This window comes from Carassius auratus, chromosome 24 (assembly GCF_003368295.1).
Source record: "Carassius auratus strain Wakin chromosome 24, ASM336829v1, whole genome shotgun sequence".
Classification (NCBI taxonomy): domain Eukaryota; kingdom Metazoa; phylum Chordata; class Actinopteri; order Cypriniformes; family Cyprinidae; genus Carassius; species Carassius auratus.
The window spans coordinates 17,503,069-17,520,201 of NC_039266.1; the positions used below are offsets into that span (position 1 = coordinate 17,503,069).

The window sequence follows — 17,133 nt, forward strand, 5'->3', positions numbered from 1 at the left end:
TCAGTGGTCAATGACAACAGCACACTTAGTCACGAAGATGCAAATGGAAATGCAGATATATGCACGCTTTTTTGACCTTCCAAAAGTGCTGTGTAGTTACTTGAATATGGTAGTCATGTATGTGCATATTAGATTCTCCTTGTCATGTTCTTGCACATTAGATTCCTCTTTAAAGATAGAGGAACACAAGAAGAGGAAGGGAGAAAAATTTGAGATTTCAAAACATCTTTAAAAAAAAATACTGATGCTTATGACTAGTAATTGTGGCAGGAAACACAGTCATTTGAAACCTTACAAGCTATTTTTGTTTAGTTTTTTACATTAGGAAGGCACAATATATCAGTTAGCAGCCGATATTAAAGTTTTATTTATCAGTATTGATCTGATCGATGTTAGAAATTTAATTATGCAAACGTACTTCCATATTTGAATGGCCAGTCCCATCCCCTAATACTCGATTTTACACTGTTACATGTAATAAATACCCTTTTAATTTAGATTGTACATTATATTTTACAGTATTATTTATACTTTGTGTATTATTTTAGATTTTGTTTATATTTAATTGGTTGGTATATATATTTAATTTGGTATATATATAAATATCAGTCAGATATTTAATTGTTCATGCTCATTTTTATACTTTTATATTTAGATTGCCTTTGCCATCATTTAACGCAAACTTAAAATCTAATAATTCAACACCTTTATAGTACATTTAAAAATATTACATTTAGTTTCAGTTATTTAATTTTAATTTATTTAGACAAAATAGTATGCAATTTAAATATTGTATGCAATTAACTGGTTATAGGTCTTAAAATGAAAAAATAAATAAAAATAATAATTGGCCTTTTGTTATTATCAGTATACACCCCATTTTACAATTTTCTTTCAAATAAATGCCACTTTATTTGTATTTATTTATTTATTTTTTTAAATGTGGCTTAACTGTCCAACTGCATTTTAGTTGAATTCTGTAAATGAGTTTTGTATTTATGTGACTGTGTGTTCAGATCCTTCATCACCACATCGCCTCCGTGGAGAAGCTGTCCCTCACAACCAGTGGCTGCCCGCTCCTCATTCAGTGCCGAAATTTCCGTCTTGTCCATTTTGTGATTCCGCGAGAGCGGGACTGCCATGATATCTACAGCTCTCTGCTCAGGCTACTGAGACCAGGTGGGTAAAGTGGCATGTCAAGAATAAATAGACTGCAGAAGTTTCCTGAAAGTCACAGGGGAGACCCTTGGGTCATGGCCACCCTCTGTTCTGTGACTGAACAAGGGATATTGTGGTCATGCGTTGTTGGCTGGAGGTCAGGGACATGAGAGCATCAGTAGCAGCTCCAGATGGTCAGCTGAATACTTTGACTTTCATTTTCACCTTTTGTAAAGTTTCTTAATTCTGTACACCAGTGTCCTACGACGAGCTGTACGCGTTCTCCTACAACCCAAAGCAGAATGACCAACAGAGAGAGGAGGGCTGGCAACTCATAGACCTCGCAGCTGAGTTTGAACGGATGGGTGTGCCATGTGACCAGTGGCAACTGACAGATGTTAACAGGGAGTACAAGGTATGATGGGAGGCAAACGTGTGGAATATGTTCAACATCAGCAGCAATTCTGAATCTAATTCAGGATATGGGTCTCTAAATAAATGGGTCAATAAAATCAGGTCTCATGAGGCTGTCAGGCAACCTAAAATAGAGTGTAACGTCCCTCAAGACTAGTACTAGAAAATAATGTGGTTGGAATAAAACTAGGTTTCAGTTAGAAAAGCGAATGCCTGGCCAGGTATGTACAGTATGTGCTAGTTTTGTTTTATGTGTGAACCAATCTGATATCCTTTGGTTGTGAATTACTCTGTTTGTTAACAAACTGTTAATTGAGTGAGTGATTCTGTTGTTCATTCATTATACAATACAAAAAGACTTAAGTCACTTGTCATCGCCTATTTGTATAACAGTATAACCTGCTGAAAAGGTCACTGAACAAATGAGTGCATGGATATGAAGAAATCTTTTTGATGGATTGAAAACATTTTAGATGCTGAGGTTAATCAAATATGTGAAGCTTTGCTGTTGGTATATTTATAACCATTGCAGAAAATTATAATATGGAATTACAATATTTATTATTACTATATGTATTATTTTAGATGTAAAATGTAACATTTTACAAAAAAAAAAAAATACTATGTACTATAAATAATATCCATTAAAATATTTTAAATTTCATATTTTAGATTCTTCAAAGTAGTCACCCTTTCACGAGATCTAAAATAAAAACAAAAAAACGTAAAATAGATTAAAAAGCTTTGAATAAATTGCAGAAATGTAATTTTTTTTTTAATACATTAGATATAAATTAATTAATAATACTATTTTATATTTGTTTGTCTGTGTGTGTAGCTCACGAGAATCATAAATTCAGTGGTGTGTTTCCATGATTTTACTTGTACTGCTTGTTTTTATACTGCTGTAATGTGTTGTTTTTTTCTTTACAGCAGTTATTGTTTTCTTTAGTGTATTGTTAATGTGTCTGACTTTAAATTGTGTGCTTAGGTGTGTAAGACATATCCAAGAGACTTATACGTACCCATAACGGCCAGTAAACCCATCATAGTCGGAAGCTCCAAGTTCAGAAGCAAAGGCCGATTTCCTGTTCTTACATACTTCTACCAAGAGAAGAAGGTAAGAATGGATGAATCCATCTGTATTAATAAGAATAGAAAGTAGTATGTAGTGAATAGTAATAAGAATAGAAAGTAGTATGTAGTAAATGAAGTATGTAGCTGCTTTATGGGCAGATGTCTGTTGACACAGTAATGTGCGTTAGTTGTTTCTTCTGTGTGGTGTTAGACAAACGGAGCAGAATTTTAAACAGGTATTGGCTTGTTAACACAGAGAGACTGATTATGTTAAACACTAGTTTTACTGGCAAGTCAGGGCTGTTTGCCAGTGGCTTCCTCCCAACATCTGCATTGGTCTTAAGTCAAGTCTGCCGTTCCTCATTTCCTCTGCTTTTCTAATGTACGTCAGAGTGGTGAACATTTATACTTGTGTGTGTCATGTCTCCAGGCGGCTGTGTGTCGGTGCAGTCAGCCTCTTTCTGGCTTCAGCGCTCGCTGTTTAGAAGACGAACACATGCTTCAGGCCATCAGCAAGGCCAATCATAACAGCCGATATATATATGTGATGGACACGCGGCCTAAGGTAGAACATCATGAATTTTTTTTTTGTGTTCTTCAAGCCAGTTGGGAGATCATAACAGGTTTCTTAAGCACTTTTTGTGTTTTGGTAGTTGAACGCACTGGCGAACCGTGCGGCAGGGAAAGGCTATGAGAATGAAGACAACTACTCTAATATCCGCTTCCAGTTTGTGGGCATCGAGAATATTCATGTGATGAGAGGAAGTTTGCAGAAGCTTCTGGAAGGTCTGAGACTGCTGACGTATGGGAATTTGGTTCATTCTCATTTCATTTTGTGGCTTGTCAGCATCTCTGTTTTTTTGTGTCTCTAATAGTGGTGGGAACTCGCTCACTTTCCATGACTGATTACCTGGTTGGACTGGAAAACAGTGGATGGTTGCGTCATATCAAAGCCATCATGGATGCTGCTATATTTCTTGCTAAGGTAAACTGTAGTCTTCTTGCATGCAGTATTATGCCACTGATCATTTAATATCCAGGGGTATTTTAGTATTAGTATAATTTGTTTATTTAGTAATATTTTAAATTACGGTAGCATTGAAATTTATATTTCAGTTTTTGTTTTTTTTATGGTTTCCTATTTAGTAATTTTGCAATGTTCTCTTATCATTTATTTATTTATTTATTTATATATATATATATATATATATATATATATATTTAGCTTTGGTGTATTTTTTATTTCGCCTTGAGTAATTTTATTAATGCCTAAACTTATTACATTCCTAATTTTTATTTACGTTTTTAAGGTTTTTCGTCTGATATTTATATATTATGTGATCTTTATTTCAGTGTCACCTTTATTTCAGTTACTGCTAATTATTTTAGTATTAGTTTTTTTTTTTACAATAACAACAATGATATAAATTCTACCTCATCATATAGATTAGATATAGATGATATAGATTTCTCATCAGTGTTATTTTAGGATTATTCGGGTTCTATTATAGTTGTTATTATTATTATTTTGAATTTGTTTTTATCCTTATGTTTTATGTTTCCATTATGATTTTAATTATTTTGTATTTGTGTTTTGTCCTTTTTTTTTTTTTTTTTAAGATATACATAGTATTTATAATTTTTTTAATTCAGTTTCAGTTATTTTAGTACATCAGGTTAAACTAGTCTTGGCAACTAGCTGAAATTATATATGTGCTATTTTAAAAAATGTGCACAGTTTTTTCTACATTTTTATTTCAGTTTTAGTTTGTTATTTTAGTACATCAAAGTTTATTTTATGTCAAGTAACAATTTTTTATTTAACTGTAATAATCTTGTTTCTCATAAATGTTGTTGTAATACCAGGCTGTGACTGTGGAGGGCGCCAGTGTGCTTGTGCACTGCTCTGATGGATGGGATCGGACAGCTCAGGTCTGCGCTCTAGGCTCTCTGCTGATGGATCCGTACTATCGCACCATTAAAGGATTCATGGTAAGAGCTTTTTATCTGTTCATTATCTGACATTGTTGTTTGTCTTTGTCCACCATCTAATATGTCTTCCTATTGTACTCAGGTACTTATTGAAAAAGACTGGATCTCTTTTGGACACAAGTTTGCTGACAGGTTAGCATGATTCACCATTTGGTTTCCTAACTTTAGATGTTTGAAGAGTCTGGAATAACCTTGACATCCGTTTCCCCGCAGGTGTGATCAGTTGAACATCGACCCAAAAGAGGTGTCACCCATCTTCACGCAGTTCCTGGAGTGTGTATGGCAGCTGACTGAACAGTTTCCTCAGGCTTTCGAGTTCAGCGAGTGGTTCCTCATTCAGATCCACGAGCATGTCCATTCCTGCCAGTTTGGCAACTTCCTGGGCAACAGCCAACGGCAGAGAGAAGACCTTCAGTGAGTAAACCTGAAAAACATGCATTTGCTTCCTTTCCATCATCTCCAGTAAATTACACCCTAAGGGTAAACCTAAGGGAGACACTGATCTCAGATTTCTTCTGTATATCATTACAGGTTGAAGGAGAGGACATATTCATTATGGGCTCACCTTCTAAATGAAAAGCAGAACTACTTGAACCCTGTGTACAGCCCAAGCTTTGCAGAATCACACCCGGTCTTGGAACCATCCACCCAAGCCTACCACTTCAAGTACAGATGACTAACCTCTTCTGTTTATAAATGACTCCTCCTTCATTTAGACTCTGCAATGGTTTTATCAGTAAACGGTTTGTGTTGCAGGTTCTGGAGAAACATGTATCATCAGTATGACCGTTCCATGCACCCTCGGCAGTCCATTCTCAAACACGTCCTTACCTTGAAAGACAGCAACCGAGAGCTTGAGGGCACAGTGCAAGCCCTGAAGACTGTGAGTTCACGGAAAAAATTAAGCCTTGAACGCTCATTTCCCATGAAAAAGAATGAGTCATGTATTTGTGTGATGTAATACCACTGAGTTTCTCCTGAGGGATCAGAAGATGTTAGTCTGAACAAAATGAGGCTGGAAAGGACTGAAGTACAGTTTGCTCAGTATGTTCAAATAAATTAAAATTAAATTAAATTTATGCATTTAGCAGATGCTTTTATCCAAAGCGACTTACAGTGCATTCAGGCTAGCAAATTTTTACCAATCATGTGTTCCCGGGAAATCGAACCCCCAACCTTGCACTTGATAGCACAATGCTCTACCAATTGAGCTACAAGAACACTATGAATGAATAGAATGTGTAAAACTGTCAGCCCATGGTTTCTGGAGTTCTGTGTCAATGCAATGTTTTTTGGAACGTAAAAACATTGAACAATATTGAGGTTGTGAGGGATGTGAGCGAGTCCATTCAAACAAATTAAATGTGTTCTACAGTCTGATGAAGTGAGAATATTCCAAATAGAATTTAAGAGAAACAATGCCTTCCTGACCACTGCAACCATAATAATCATAATCATCATTATAATAATAAAAAAAAAAAAAAATGCTTCATTGAAGGTTCAGAGAAGCATGTGGTCTCTGTTACCCTTAATGGAAGAAGAAACGTGACTCTTCCTAGAGCTGTCCTCCTGGCCAAACTGAGCAACTGATGGAGAAGAGCTTTGGTTAGGGACCCTCAGACTCATCGCCTGCAGAGTACCATCCCAAAAGTAAAGTGTGCTGGCAGCAGCCTTATGCTGTGGGGCTGTTTTTCAGCGGCAGGGACTGAAGGACTCGTCAGAGTAGAAGAAAAGCTCAATGCACCAAAATATTGAGAGAGCCTTAATGAATACCTAGTCCAACTCATCTGCCCCCTTCCAATGTATGAAGACAATTCTGCTTTTGCTTTGTCAGTAGGGTGTATGAAGTATAGATTAATGTGGAAAAAAAGTAAATTGAAGCAGTTTAGCAAGGCAGCAACGTAACAATGTGAAAAAATAAATGGGGTATGAATACATTATCAAAGCACTGAGTATATATATATATATATATAATATTTTTTTTATTGTGTGTGTGTGTGTATGTGTTTGTGTTATTATACTACTAATAATAATACGTTTACAGTTTTTGTTTTGTCTGGCAATTTAAAAACTCACAGACCAATGTAACAATAATATAATAATGATAATTTATTTTATTATTATTAGTTATTAAAGCGGCAACAATTATTATTAATAAAATAGTAACAAATGACATATCATTTGTATTATATGTTGTATATGATATTTAATCATATTTGGTTATCAGGTCTATAAAGTATTCTTGCTTCTTTCATTGCCCTAACCTCATTGCTCTCTCTGATAACCTCCATTTGTTTCATTAATCTGAAATGACACATGCTTTCCTGTGTCTTTGTGTGTTTCCACAGAAGCTACAGAAATTTGGTGTGAGGACATCTCCACTAAAGCCCCAGACGCCTCCAAGAGAGCGCAGCATCGCCCCCCGACCGCAGTCTCTTATCCTGGGAGCTCCTCTTCTCAGTCGGAAGGAAGTGCAGCAGGAGGAAGACGAGGAAGTGTTCGGAGAGGAGGCCAGGGAAGATGCTCCAGCCAGCACTGGCGGAGAACGGACTGTAGAGGGAAGCAGTGCCACGGAGAACGGTTACGGGGAGGTGATGGGATCGTTCGGCTCCAAGAATGAGCCTGGTGTGGTCACCTTGGAGTTCGGAGTGGCTAGAATGAGCTGCTAAGGACACTTCAGAACTTGATTTTGGAAAATTAAGGAATCTAGGAGGACTGGAAAAAAATTGTATATTCTGATGTGAGAAAGATTAAGAGAGAGTGTGTGTGTGTGTGTGTGTGTGTGTGTGTGTTTGTGAGCACGCCCATGTTGTTTACTCTACGTGATGGCACTGTACTCCTGTACGATAGACAAAGAAATAATTGGGGGGAATTCAGAGATGGATCCCTTAATGTAAATTCATTGTTATATCTGTCAATTCAAATGTTATTTCTGTCATCAACTACATTTAAAACTACATTTTTTTTTTTAAGAATGTCAATAGCACTAAAAAGAAAAGATTAAACAGAGCTGTTGGACTTGTGACTCAAATCCTCCCTTTTTTTTTTAGGTGTTCAGATTTAAAACTTAATTTATTCGATGTCACTTGCTGTTGGTGGAAAGATTAATGCTGTCCAGAATGAAGGATGACTGTAGAGATGCCCTAAACACAAGTGTCCTATGTGCAGTCTGGTCAATTAGGGGGGTTAAGTTAGGAACCCAAAAGGTAAATGTGATGTCATAGAGCGGGTCAAAGTTCATATTTATTCACATATGATTATAAGAGCTAACAATAAATCATTACCACTACTAATCTAAATGAATAATCTAAAGCAATCTGTCATTGCCACATACAAAATAAGCAATTGCCTATATACATGTCCAGTCTTTTATGCTCACCAAGGCTGCATTTATTTGATAGAATACAGTAAAAGATACAGTAAAAGCAGTAATAATTTGAAATATCATTACAATTGTAATAAATATTTTCTATGTTAATATTTTAAAATGCAATTTATTCCTGTGATCCAAAACTGAATTTTATTAGCCATTACTCCGGTCTTAAGAGTCACATGATCCTTCAGAAATGATTCTAAATTCTAATATGCTGACAAAGGATATTTCTGTTTCACATGAATGTTGTTATTTTGTTATATGTTTTAATTAATCAAAGAATAGTTTACTCCAATTACATTTTCAAATATATTCAAATTGAAACTTCTTTTAAATACTACAGTATTTCACATGACTTTTTTTTTTTTTTACTGTATTTTTATCAAATAAACAATTACAAATCTGAATTATTCCAAACGTTTGAGTTTTGAGCAAGTGTAAATTAATAAAAAAAATATATATCAGAAATATAGCGTAAATTCTTGTGGCCAAAATGTATATCAAATTAATATTTGGGAACCTAAACCTAATTTGGCATGGTTATTTGTCATTCCTATTAACTATTTTTAACACTATAATGTGGACATACTAATTCTAATCTAATATTTAGAACAGATAGCATGTGAATTTGGCATAAAGTGCTAAAGTTAAGATGGTTATAAAAGTGTCATATTTTTCTTATGTAGTTCAGTACGGGCCAATTGCTTCTTTCAGCTTTCTGTGACATTTCCAGACGTAAGTACTCATCCGTCATCCATCTTGTATTTTTAATCATGTCTTAAAAGTGATTATTAGGCCTAAACCCTTGGGACTGTATTACTGACTGGAAGAGGATCACTGGGCGAAATGGGAATTAGTAATAATCCCTGAAAACGTGGCCCTAGACGACAGTCTGCTGCATGTCTGTAAAGACATAAACACAAGAGCTAGCATGACTGTGAAATGTGTACACTCAATATTTTTGTCTGTAATCTATTAACAGGCGTGACTCATTGAACTTGATTTGATTAAAGCACATTTTAAAAAAATCGATGCAACAAGAAACAATGGTGACGACAGAATTCTAAATGTGTTCTTCAAATAAGCACCTATCCAAATTACCCAAGGAATTATGAAGCCCTTCATTTTTCTCAGTCAGTGTTTATGGTGGTTATGGACCTGTATGTGATTCTTTGTTATATAATTATGGAAAAACTGAGATGTCTCCAGTAAACAAACTTTGTCACTTTTTTTCATTTTCCATTTTCATGTTCGTCGGTGAGGTAAAACCTTTCTATATGCGACTATTTTTTTTTCTAATATTCTGGTAATTATTGTAAGCTTTATTGCAAATCTCACCCGCTACCAGAGGTCACAATCGGACGTAAAGCTGTGTCACGTGACTCCGTAAACCAGGTTTGTTTAGCAAATATGAGAACCGGTGACGGGATGCGAGTGAAATGCATCTGTGGGTCAGACTGTAGTATGAGATAACAAGCATCAAAGCTTGATTTCAACCATTAAATTCACTATGATTTCAATCCCAGTAGATATTGATATTGAGGTTACATTTTCAAAGAATGTTCTTCACCTTATGAAGGATGATTTTATGTAGAAAACAGTGAATCACCATCACCATCACTATGACCCATTTCTCATAGTGATTAAGCTAATCACATAAAGACGCTGTTCCATCTATTCTATTAACACAAGGAACAGCTGTGGTTTCAAAAGATGATGAGGATACATATGACATGACAACAATGTTTGAACAATCTCTTTTACAATTGCATGTTATTCTTGTCTGTGGGAAGGTTAAACACAGTTTGAGGCTAAATGGTTTAGCACTCTTTGTCTTCTATTTGACTGCCAACTTCATTATGTCCCAGTTCATTGGTCTTTGGCTTAAAACAGTACCATTATTGATGTCCCTGATCCAGTCCGACCTTGACAAACTCCACAATAAGAGCTTTGAAGAATCTGCACACACTTTTGTCCTTTTCAGCTGAAGATAATGTGGGGGAAAGCAGCATTGTAAAATCTGGGCAACACACCCTTATCAGCAAACAGCCCAGCTCTATTCTGTCCAAATGTCCTAGTTTGTTTCTAAGGAGAGTTTTGTCCTTGGCAGCAACAGGGATGTCACACTAGGGGTGGATGATGTAAGCACTGCGTTTATCCACCGAGGGAAATCCTAAAAACATGGATTGCAATCTGAAGTTGTTTGCAACTTTCTGTTTCTTCCTGTTGGAATCTCGACTTTACTCCTGTGGTTCTGGTTAATTTTTCTCCATGTACCCTCAAGCAGACAGACCTCCCGTGGCCCAGAGAGAGAAGAACGGGTATACAAATCCAAACTGACCCAAAGAAACAACGATTGTGGTGGCACATTCCGTCCTGACAGAAATGGCAAACACAGGTGGGGAGTGTTGCTCCAGTGCAGCAGACCTGGAACCAAAGCTGAATCAGAGGCCAGGAAGACTCAACCTTGCTGAAACGACTGCATGGTAGCTTACCTTCACACATACACACACAGCACACTTCGGCCCCCCTGTACATTGTGTGAATGTAGACATTGTTTCATGCCAGTGAGATGGAAGAGGAAGCCTGTATACAGATGGGGTGGATGGGTGGGCACATCAGTTTCATGGGGATTTCTTCAGGCTGTCTAAAGGGATTCTTTAAAATAAGGGAAGGGTTTCAAATAAATAACGATATGTATTATTATTTAGCACTGATGTCTTTGTTTTAGAGTTGTTGTATGTAAATGTATAATTCTGATTTGTGCTCTAGGCCTGTGATTTGTAGACCTGGAAAAATTATTAGAATTAAATAAGTCACATCATTTATTTTTTTAATAGAAAATAGAATATTTTAAGTAGCAAATTTGTTATCAATATGAAGTACATTAAGTATCAAAACTTAACAATAATTTTACATTTATTTGTTACATATACTAATAGAATTAATAATTAAGTTAATAAATAACTTGATTACCACTGAATGACAATATATGAATTACCATTAACCTAGATTAATAAATGCTGCAAAAATGTTTATTGTTGGTTCATGATTCTTGAATTGAGCAAATCAAGACAAAATTTTGTTCAAGATACCATGAACTGAATTTAAAGTCTGCTTTATTGTCAATTCTGCTATGAAATAATAAAAAAAAAAAGCTTCTTTCATTTTTTTTAAGTTTTGTGTGTGTGGGTGCAATCTCCATTAAGTTATTTTGTTTTTAAATCCAGATGGGCTTGGCTCATGAATATTAATTAGATGATGTAAGGTTCACCCAGTAGTCCTAAATGAAAGATGAGGGCTAACCATAGTAGATTACCACTTGCTAATTGCATGTTTATGCTTTCTACTGCAAAGCGACTGTCTGTTGGAGACCTTTGATTTATTCTTATTTTCATGGTGGTTGAATTCTATGGGTTGAATCTATGAAAAATATTGATTATTTCACAAAAAGTAGGGTAGACCTGTCTCTTCAGTTATAATTGTTGCACCCCCCTCATCCATTATATATTAATGCCTAGAAATACATTGGTCAAAAGGTGTGGGAACCCAATTTATGCGCTGTCAGAATATTTATAACATATAATGTTTCTTACCAAATGTCACCCCTGATGTGTATATTCAAACCACTAAAAAAAGAAAAGCCAAAAGCTTTCAGTTGTTTAGCAACTATTGCACACAATTGGACTAACTAATTGGTGTTGTGTAACAGTGGAGGAGTGTGGTAACTGGCGTCCCCCTGGGCCCATATGCTGGAGGCAGATGGACTGCGTGTTATTAAGGGGTAAGTTGAATATGATCAACCACTCCAGACGGCCTGAAACAGGTGAGGACCACCAGCGTGAGCTGATCTAATCTCATTTAAATTTCATCAGCCATTTCTCTAAACTGTTTCAAGTGTGTGTTGTGAATGCATTCATTATAAGTGAGTGAAATGTTTATCTAAATCTGCCTCATGTCTTCATACTTGTAATTTATCTAATCAACAGTTTTTGCTTAAATCCTAAGTACAGGCGCTACACACAACTCACATGTTTTCTTGAACCTTTTCATCTGAGGAGTATTTTCAGTGGCTTATTTTCATTTACACTGAGAGGTTTGTGCACATTCCTTTTATTTCCCCTAACACACTTGATTGTTGAGCATTTCTGGAAATATTCAAAACCATTGTACTTTGGTGTTATGGACAAATCCATAGCACAACACTAATTCCATTATGCCCCTCATATAAACATGAGTAAAGAATGCAAAAACTTTCTGTCAATTATGTACACACACGCACACATATTTGTACACAGTTGCACTCACACGCACATGAAGACGATCATGATGTCAAAAAGCAAATCACTCATTAATTCTTTACAGCCTCCATGTAGATGCATATCACACCTCTTCAGTGAGAATAATTGAGGCAAGAAAGAGGAGAAGGATATGTGATGTTTGCAGTGTGGGGGATGAGGGTGTGTTTGTACGGAGGGGGTGAGCTGTGGGGGCGGAGAAAAAAGTGCTGGCTCGCCTCCAGCACTGACGAAAGCTGCTTAACCCTCCCAGTTACCATAGAGACTGTCAGGCGCAGCCACCAGTGAGAGAGAAAGAGAGCGAGGCAGGGAGAACACCAACAAGCAAAGGCAGCAGATAGAAGTGGAGAGGGAGAGGAAAGGGAAAGAAGCATTTAGAGACAGGATAAAATAAAGGAGAGAAGAAGAAAGAAAGAAAAACAGAGTGTGCAGCAGAAATAGTGGCAGCGATGGAGGTTCAAAACGAATGCAGTGAACCGCCTCCATGTGATCCTCAGCCACCAGGAAAGCTAAACAAAGCTGCCTTCAAGCTGTTCAGCAAGCGTAAGTCCGGCAGCAGCATGCCAAGCATCTTCTCTGTCAAGAACAAAGGGGAGTCCACCGGTAAAGCCACTGGCAAGACGCTGGAGCTTGTTAGGAGCAAAACCCATGATGGCTTAATAACGGACGCTCCTTCAGAGCTTGACGGCCACCGGAAAGAGGAATCTGCCAGTAGCGATCAGCTCCACGCCGGCACGCCAGATGGTGTATCCGCTGCCCCCCTCCGCAGCTCCATCACCAAGTCTTTCAGCTTCTTCTCTTTACTGCGCCGGAGCAGCAGCCGTGCAGGAGATGGAACCACTACAGTGGGACGGCGAGGACGAGGACTTAAGGGGCTGTTCAGCAGCATGCGTTGGCGGCGGAAGCCCCAAGTTCAAGAGGACTCCTTAGAGGTGGCCAAGGAGGTGAAGGAAGGAGACCTAATACTTTCCTCTAGCTCCGGCAGCATGAAAATGGAGAAGGACATGACACTAACTCTTGAGCCCCTGCCGCAAGTGTGTGAGGAGACTCCTCTCCCAAGGGAAGCTGAGAAATGGAAGGGGACATCTATGCAGGAATTACAGGGTGCTAATGAATTGGAGTGTGGTAACTTTAGTCTTCCTCTTTCAAACCAACATATAATCACAGAGGAGTCTCCAGTTCCATCTCCTTCACCACTCCGAGCCCAGACAGAAGGACTCCAACATGATGAACACAGCAGTTTGACACACTTGTCCTCCATTCCAACCTGTGCTTTGACCCCACCAATGGAGCACAGCACAGCTGACCCACAATCCGAGCAATCTGTGGATCGCCTTTGTTCCATGTTCACCGATGTAACTTCACTAAAGAGTTTTGATTCTTTAACAGGCTGTGGTGACATCATTGCTGATCCAGAAGAGGATTCTGGGAATGGGGGAAGTGCCACGAGCAGTGGAACCGGTAGCAGTAGTGGGGGATGCATGGGTCACAGATTAAGCGGAGCCGGGACAAATTCAGAGAGATGCTCTCCTGCCAAGCCTCCACTTCGTCCTCAGGTCAGTAGTCTTACATCTATTCATGCTTCTTGCTACATGCCAGCCCACCAAAGACCACGTGCACCCCCTAAAAAGCCACAAGGCAGTGGAGTTGTCGCCTACATGGGTGGAGGGGAGGAGATGGCTAGTCCAGAGGGTGTTAATGATGCTGACATGCAGGGTCTATGGCATATGCTGCCCCAGAAGGGTGAAGACTCCCCAGCCCCACGACGAACAGAGCCTGTCCTCCATCATGCACCAACTCGGCTTGAGAAGAGGACACCACAAGTAAAGGCACTTGGCCTCAGTAAGATCCCTGTGAGCGGAGGTAGCAAGATGGGAAAACAGCAACCCTCACATCCCTCACCTCCCCCTGTCGATAAAGAACTACAGGATGCCCCACCAAGTGATGAAGGCTACTGGGATTCTCCCACACCTGGCCCAGAAGATGAGGACAGCTCCTTCCTACGCCGGGAAGGTTTGCTGAGGGATAGCTGCTCTGGAGATGCACTTTATGACCTCTACGATCCTGATAGCCCTAGCGCTGCTGGCTCAGATGATGATGTGAGTTCACCAACAAAATCTGCAAGTGATCTAAAAATGAACTTGCCTTCCCCAAAATGCTCATCTTCTGCCACTTCCTCATTCCGTTCCATGAAAGGCAGCACCAGCCTACCTCGAGATTCCAAGATCCCTATCAGTGTGAGGCAAACACCACCTTCCCACTCTTCCAGCCAAGGCACACTGTCTTCCAATCTTAGCCCCACTTTAACCACCCCTCCTAAAAAGACTGATGCTCCAGCACGCACCCGAATCCCTGTCTCAAAGGTTCCTGTCCGTCGTTCCAGCAACAAGAGCACCCCCACTTCACAAAGCAGGAAGTAGAGAGCTTGGAGGCCCATCAGATTTTTGACAATACAAATCTATCACAAGAGCTTTAGGCCAAAACACAATGTTTTTTTTTTTTAAATAAAACAATCAACTTACACTTCTTTGATTTCACCCATCTACTGAGGACTATATCTTTACTGTGTTTTTATATCTTCAAAATTAATTTTTTGTGATGTTGCATATTACACCCTAATGTAATTAAGAGTTTTGTAGAATGCACTGCAATATGTAACACATGACATTCATAATAATGTTTTCTTGAGGTTTTTGTTTTTTTTACACCAGCCTTTCACAGAGAAATAATAAGGTGAGAATGCTGAACCTAAGAAGAATGTTTAATATCATAAAGCTTCTAATTCCCTTCCATTGGATAAGTGAAACGCTAATTTCTTGCCCTGTCGTCCCACAAGCACTGTGTAAAACGCAGCTGCAGTCTTTTATCTCTCCAGTATTTTACATGTAATGAATTCGGAGAACTGTGAGAGACTAAACCAAGCACTTCAGACACTCCTAAATAAAGCTGCACATTGTACATTTAAACTGGATCAGGGAACAGCCTTTTGTTCAAGACACACTTTCGTATTACACAACGTGACTTCCTATTGATATTGATGAAAAGTAAGACATTCTTTTTACTGAATCTTCACTTTTCTTACTCTTTTATATTGGAAAAGGACCTCCCGATGACCTCACTGTGGATATTTGTGCACTGCTTGTTTTGTCTTTTGGAAAACACGACTGTGAGTATCCTCCTTTTTCACAGTGATTTATACTACTCTCGCTAACCTGGACATACTGAGCTGGATATTTTTGAATGTAGCATGACATCAGTCTACACAAAGGTCTGTTTAATTTGCCTGCTCACTGCTCAATAAATAAAGGAGAGAGAGATATGGAGAAGCCCATATGTATCATGAATTATCTGTCTTCCGTCATCTGACAATTCTTCTGGAGATGTTATCATCCTTTGTTTCTAAGATGTGGACTGGGCTTCCATAGTAAAAGTTTTCAAGTGAGCAATTGCTACAGAAATTGTCTTCTTAATCAGTATTTTTGGGTGAGTTTTCTAATATATAAAAATACCAAAATAACCCTAAAGCAACATAAATTGGCATAGAATTTTTTTAAATAGACAAATTATTTTTTACAAGAAAAATAGTGATTAAGAAATAGATTTTATGCAGCATTTGTCTTGGTCCACCGGCCAGTAATACAGTTTTTACTCTGTTTTTCTTAACTACTAAGACATTTTTTTTGTAAACTGTAAAACACTTTTCTCTTCAGAAGGCCCATGACATGCCTTCTTTCTTTTATACATTTCCTTTCTTTAAATTGTTCTTTATTTAATAAATAAAACAACTCTCTGTGTATATCCAGGAAGTTGACATCTATTCAAGTGTGAATGCCTGCATCATTTTTACACACACAAAACGGCCATGTGGGCAGCTTAGATGTTAGCTTTTTTAATCGCAGAGATGTAAAGAGCATCCCAGTTGCCTTTTTGGCAGCCAGTCACAGTTTGCTGGGATTTAAATCCCACCCGTTAGGAAGGAAGAAGAAAGCTGCTCTGGGTTCATCTGTCGGCATGAATCCGGTTGACAAAGGGAGGTGTTTACTGTGGGTTATGGGGGAGAATTATGGGCTTCCATTGTCATGGATCTGTTATTGATGTGGTTTTGGGATAGTGAGGTGAAAGAAGGAAGTGTGTGTGGAGTGAATACAGATAAGAAAGAGCTATGCTCGATTTAGTGCTTGTTCATTAAGGCCAAGTGGATAGAGACATGGATATGTGTGTGTGTGTGTGTCTGAAGGGGGGATTTGGTGCAGTCCCAACAGTAATGGTGCAGCGAAAAAACATTCACTCCTGAACAGCTCTTGCTGCAGTGTGGCTTCTTATGTAAAAGCCTTATGTAACACCATAACCCTCTGATATCATCCCTACACATTAGAAACCTGCTGGAATGTTTGTGTGCACAGATCTATTAACTGCAATGGTTTAAATAATTGGTTAGCATTCGCCACAAATGAGTTGTAATTGGGTCAGCTGGATTTACCCTTTAAAAATGTGTTTTATCTTTCTGTGTGTGTGTATAGTAGCAGAAAATGAGACTTTACTGCTGTATGCATATGCAGAGCTGACGGAGTGTGTATGTGTGACTAATGGTTGGATGGCCTAGTTTTAAAAGACCTGATTCTGTGAATGAAAGAGAGAACAGGGTCAAAGTGAGAGAAACATGGTTTATTTACAAAAACACTATGGTACTTTGGTATATCTTGATATGTTATATTCATAAACCACATTTTAACTGTTGTATGTGTGCTTCAATGAATACCATGGTATTTTGGAATGCCCCAAAACATGATAAAACAATGTTTACAGTGGGAAAAATGCATT

At 38.1% G+C, this 17,133-nt stretch overlaps 2 protein-coding genes across 2 annotated transcripts in view; both read left to right on the forward strand.

Moving 5' to 3' along the window:
- The window catches only part of LOC113042484 (myotubularin-related protein 6-like), an 11,564-nt gene extending 3,898 nt beyond the window's left edge, over positions 1-7,666 (forward strand). The window contains exons 3-14 of the mRNA XM_026201370.1: positions 1,017-1,179; positions 1,416-1,573; positions 2,564-2,692; positions 3,080-3,214; positions 3,303-3,435; positions 3,525-3,634; positions 4,516-4,641; positions 4,724-4,773; positions 4,855-5,055; positions 5,173-5,307; positions 5,398-5,524; positions 6,990-7,666. Of these exons, the coding sequence (XP_026057155.1) occupies positions 1,017-1,179; positions 1,416-1,573; positions 2,564-2,692; positions 3,080-3,214; positions 3,303-3,435; positions 3,525-3,634; positions 4,516-4,641; positions 4,724-4,773; positions 4,855-5,055; positions 5,173-5,307; positions 5,398-5,524; positions 6,990-7,310 (1,788 nt within the window). The 3' untranslated portion in view covers positions 7,311-7,666. The remainder of the gene's footprint in view (positions 1-1,016; positions 1,180-1,415; positions 1,574-2,563; positions 2,693-3,079; positions 3,215-3,302; positions 3,436-3,524; positions 3,635-4,515; positions 4,642-4,723; positions 4,774-4,854; positions 5,056-5,172; positions 5,308-5,397; positions 5,525-6,989) is intronic.
- A 4,853-nt stretch (positions 7,667-12,519) lies between these two features.
- On the forward strand, positions 12,520-16,102 carry LOC113042485 (APC membrane recruitment protein 2). Its single transcript, XM_026201371.1, has one exon. The coding sequence runs from the start codon at positions 12,762-12,764 to the stop codon at positions 14,730-14,732; it is 1,971 nt and encodes a 656-aa protein (XP_026057156.1). The 5' UTR covers positions 12,520-12,761; the 3' UTR covers positions 14,733-16,102.
- The last annotated feature ends 1,031 nt before the right edge of the window (positions 16,103-17,133 follow it).

What these genes read in the sequence shown, in the direction of transcription:
- LOC113042485 (XM_026201371.1), top strand. Translation starts at nt 12,762, where the DNA reads ATGGAGGTTCAAAACGAATGCAGTGAACCGCCTCCATGTGATCCTCAG.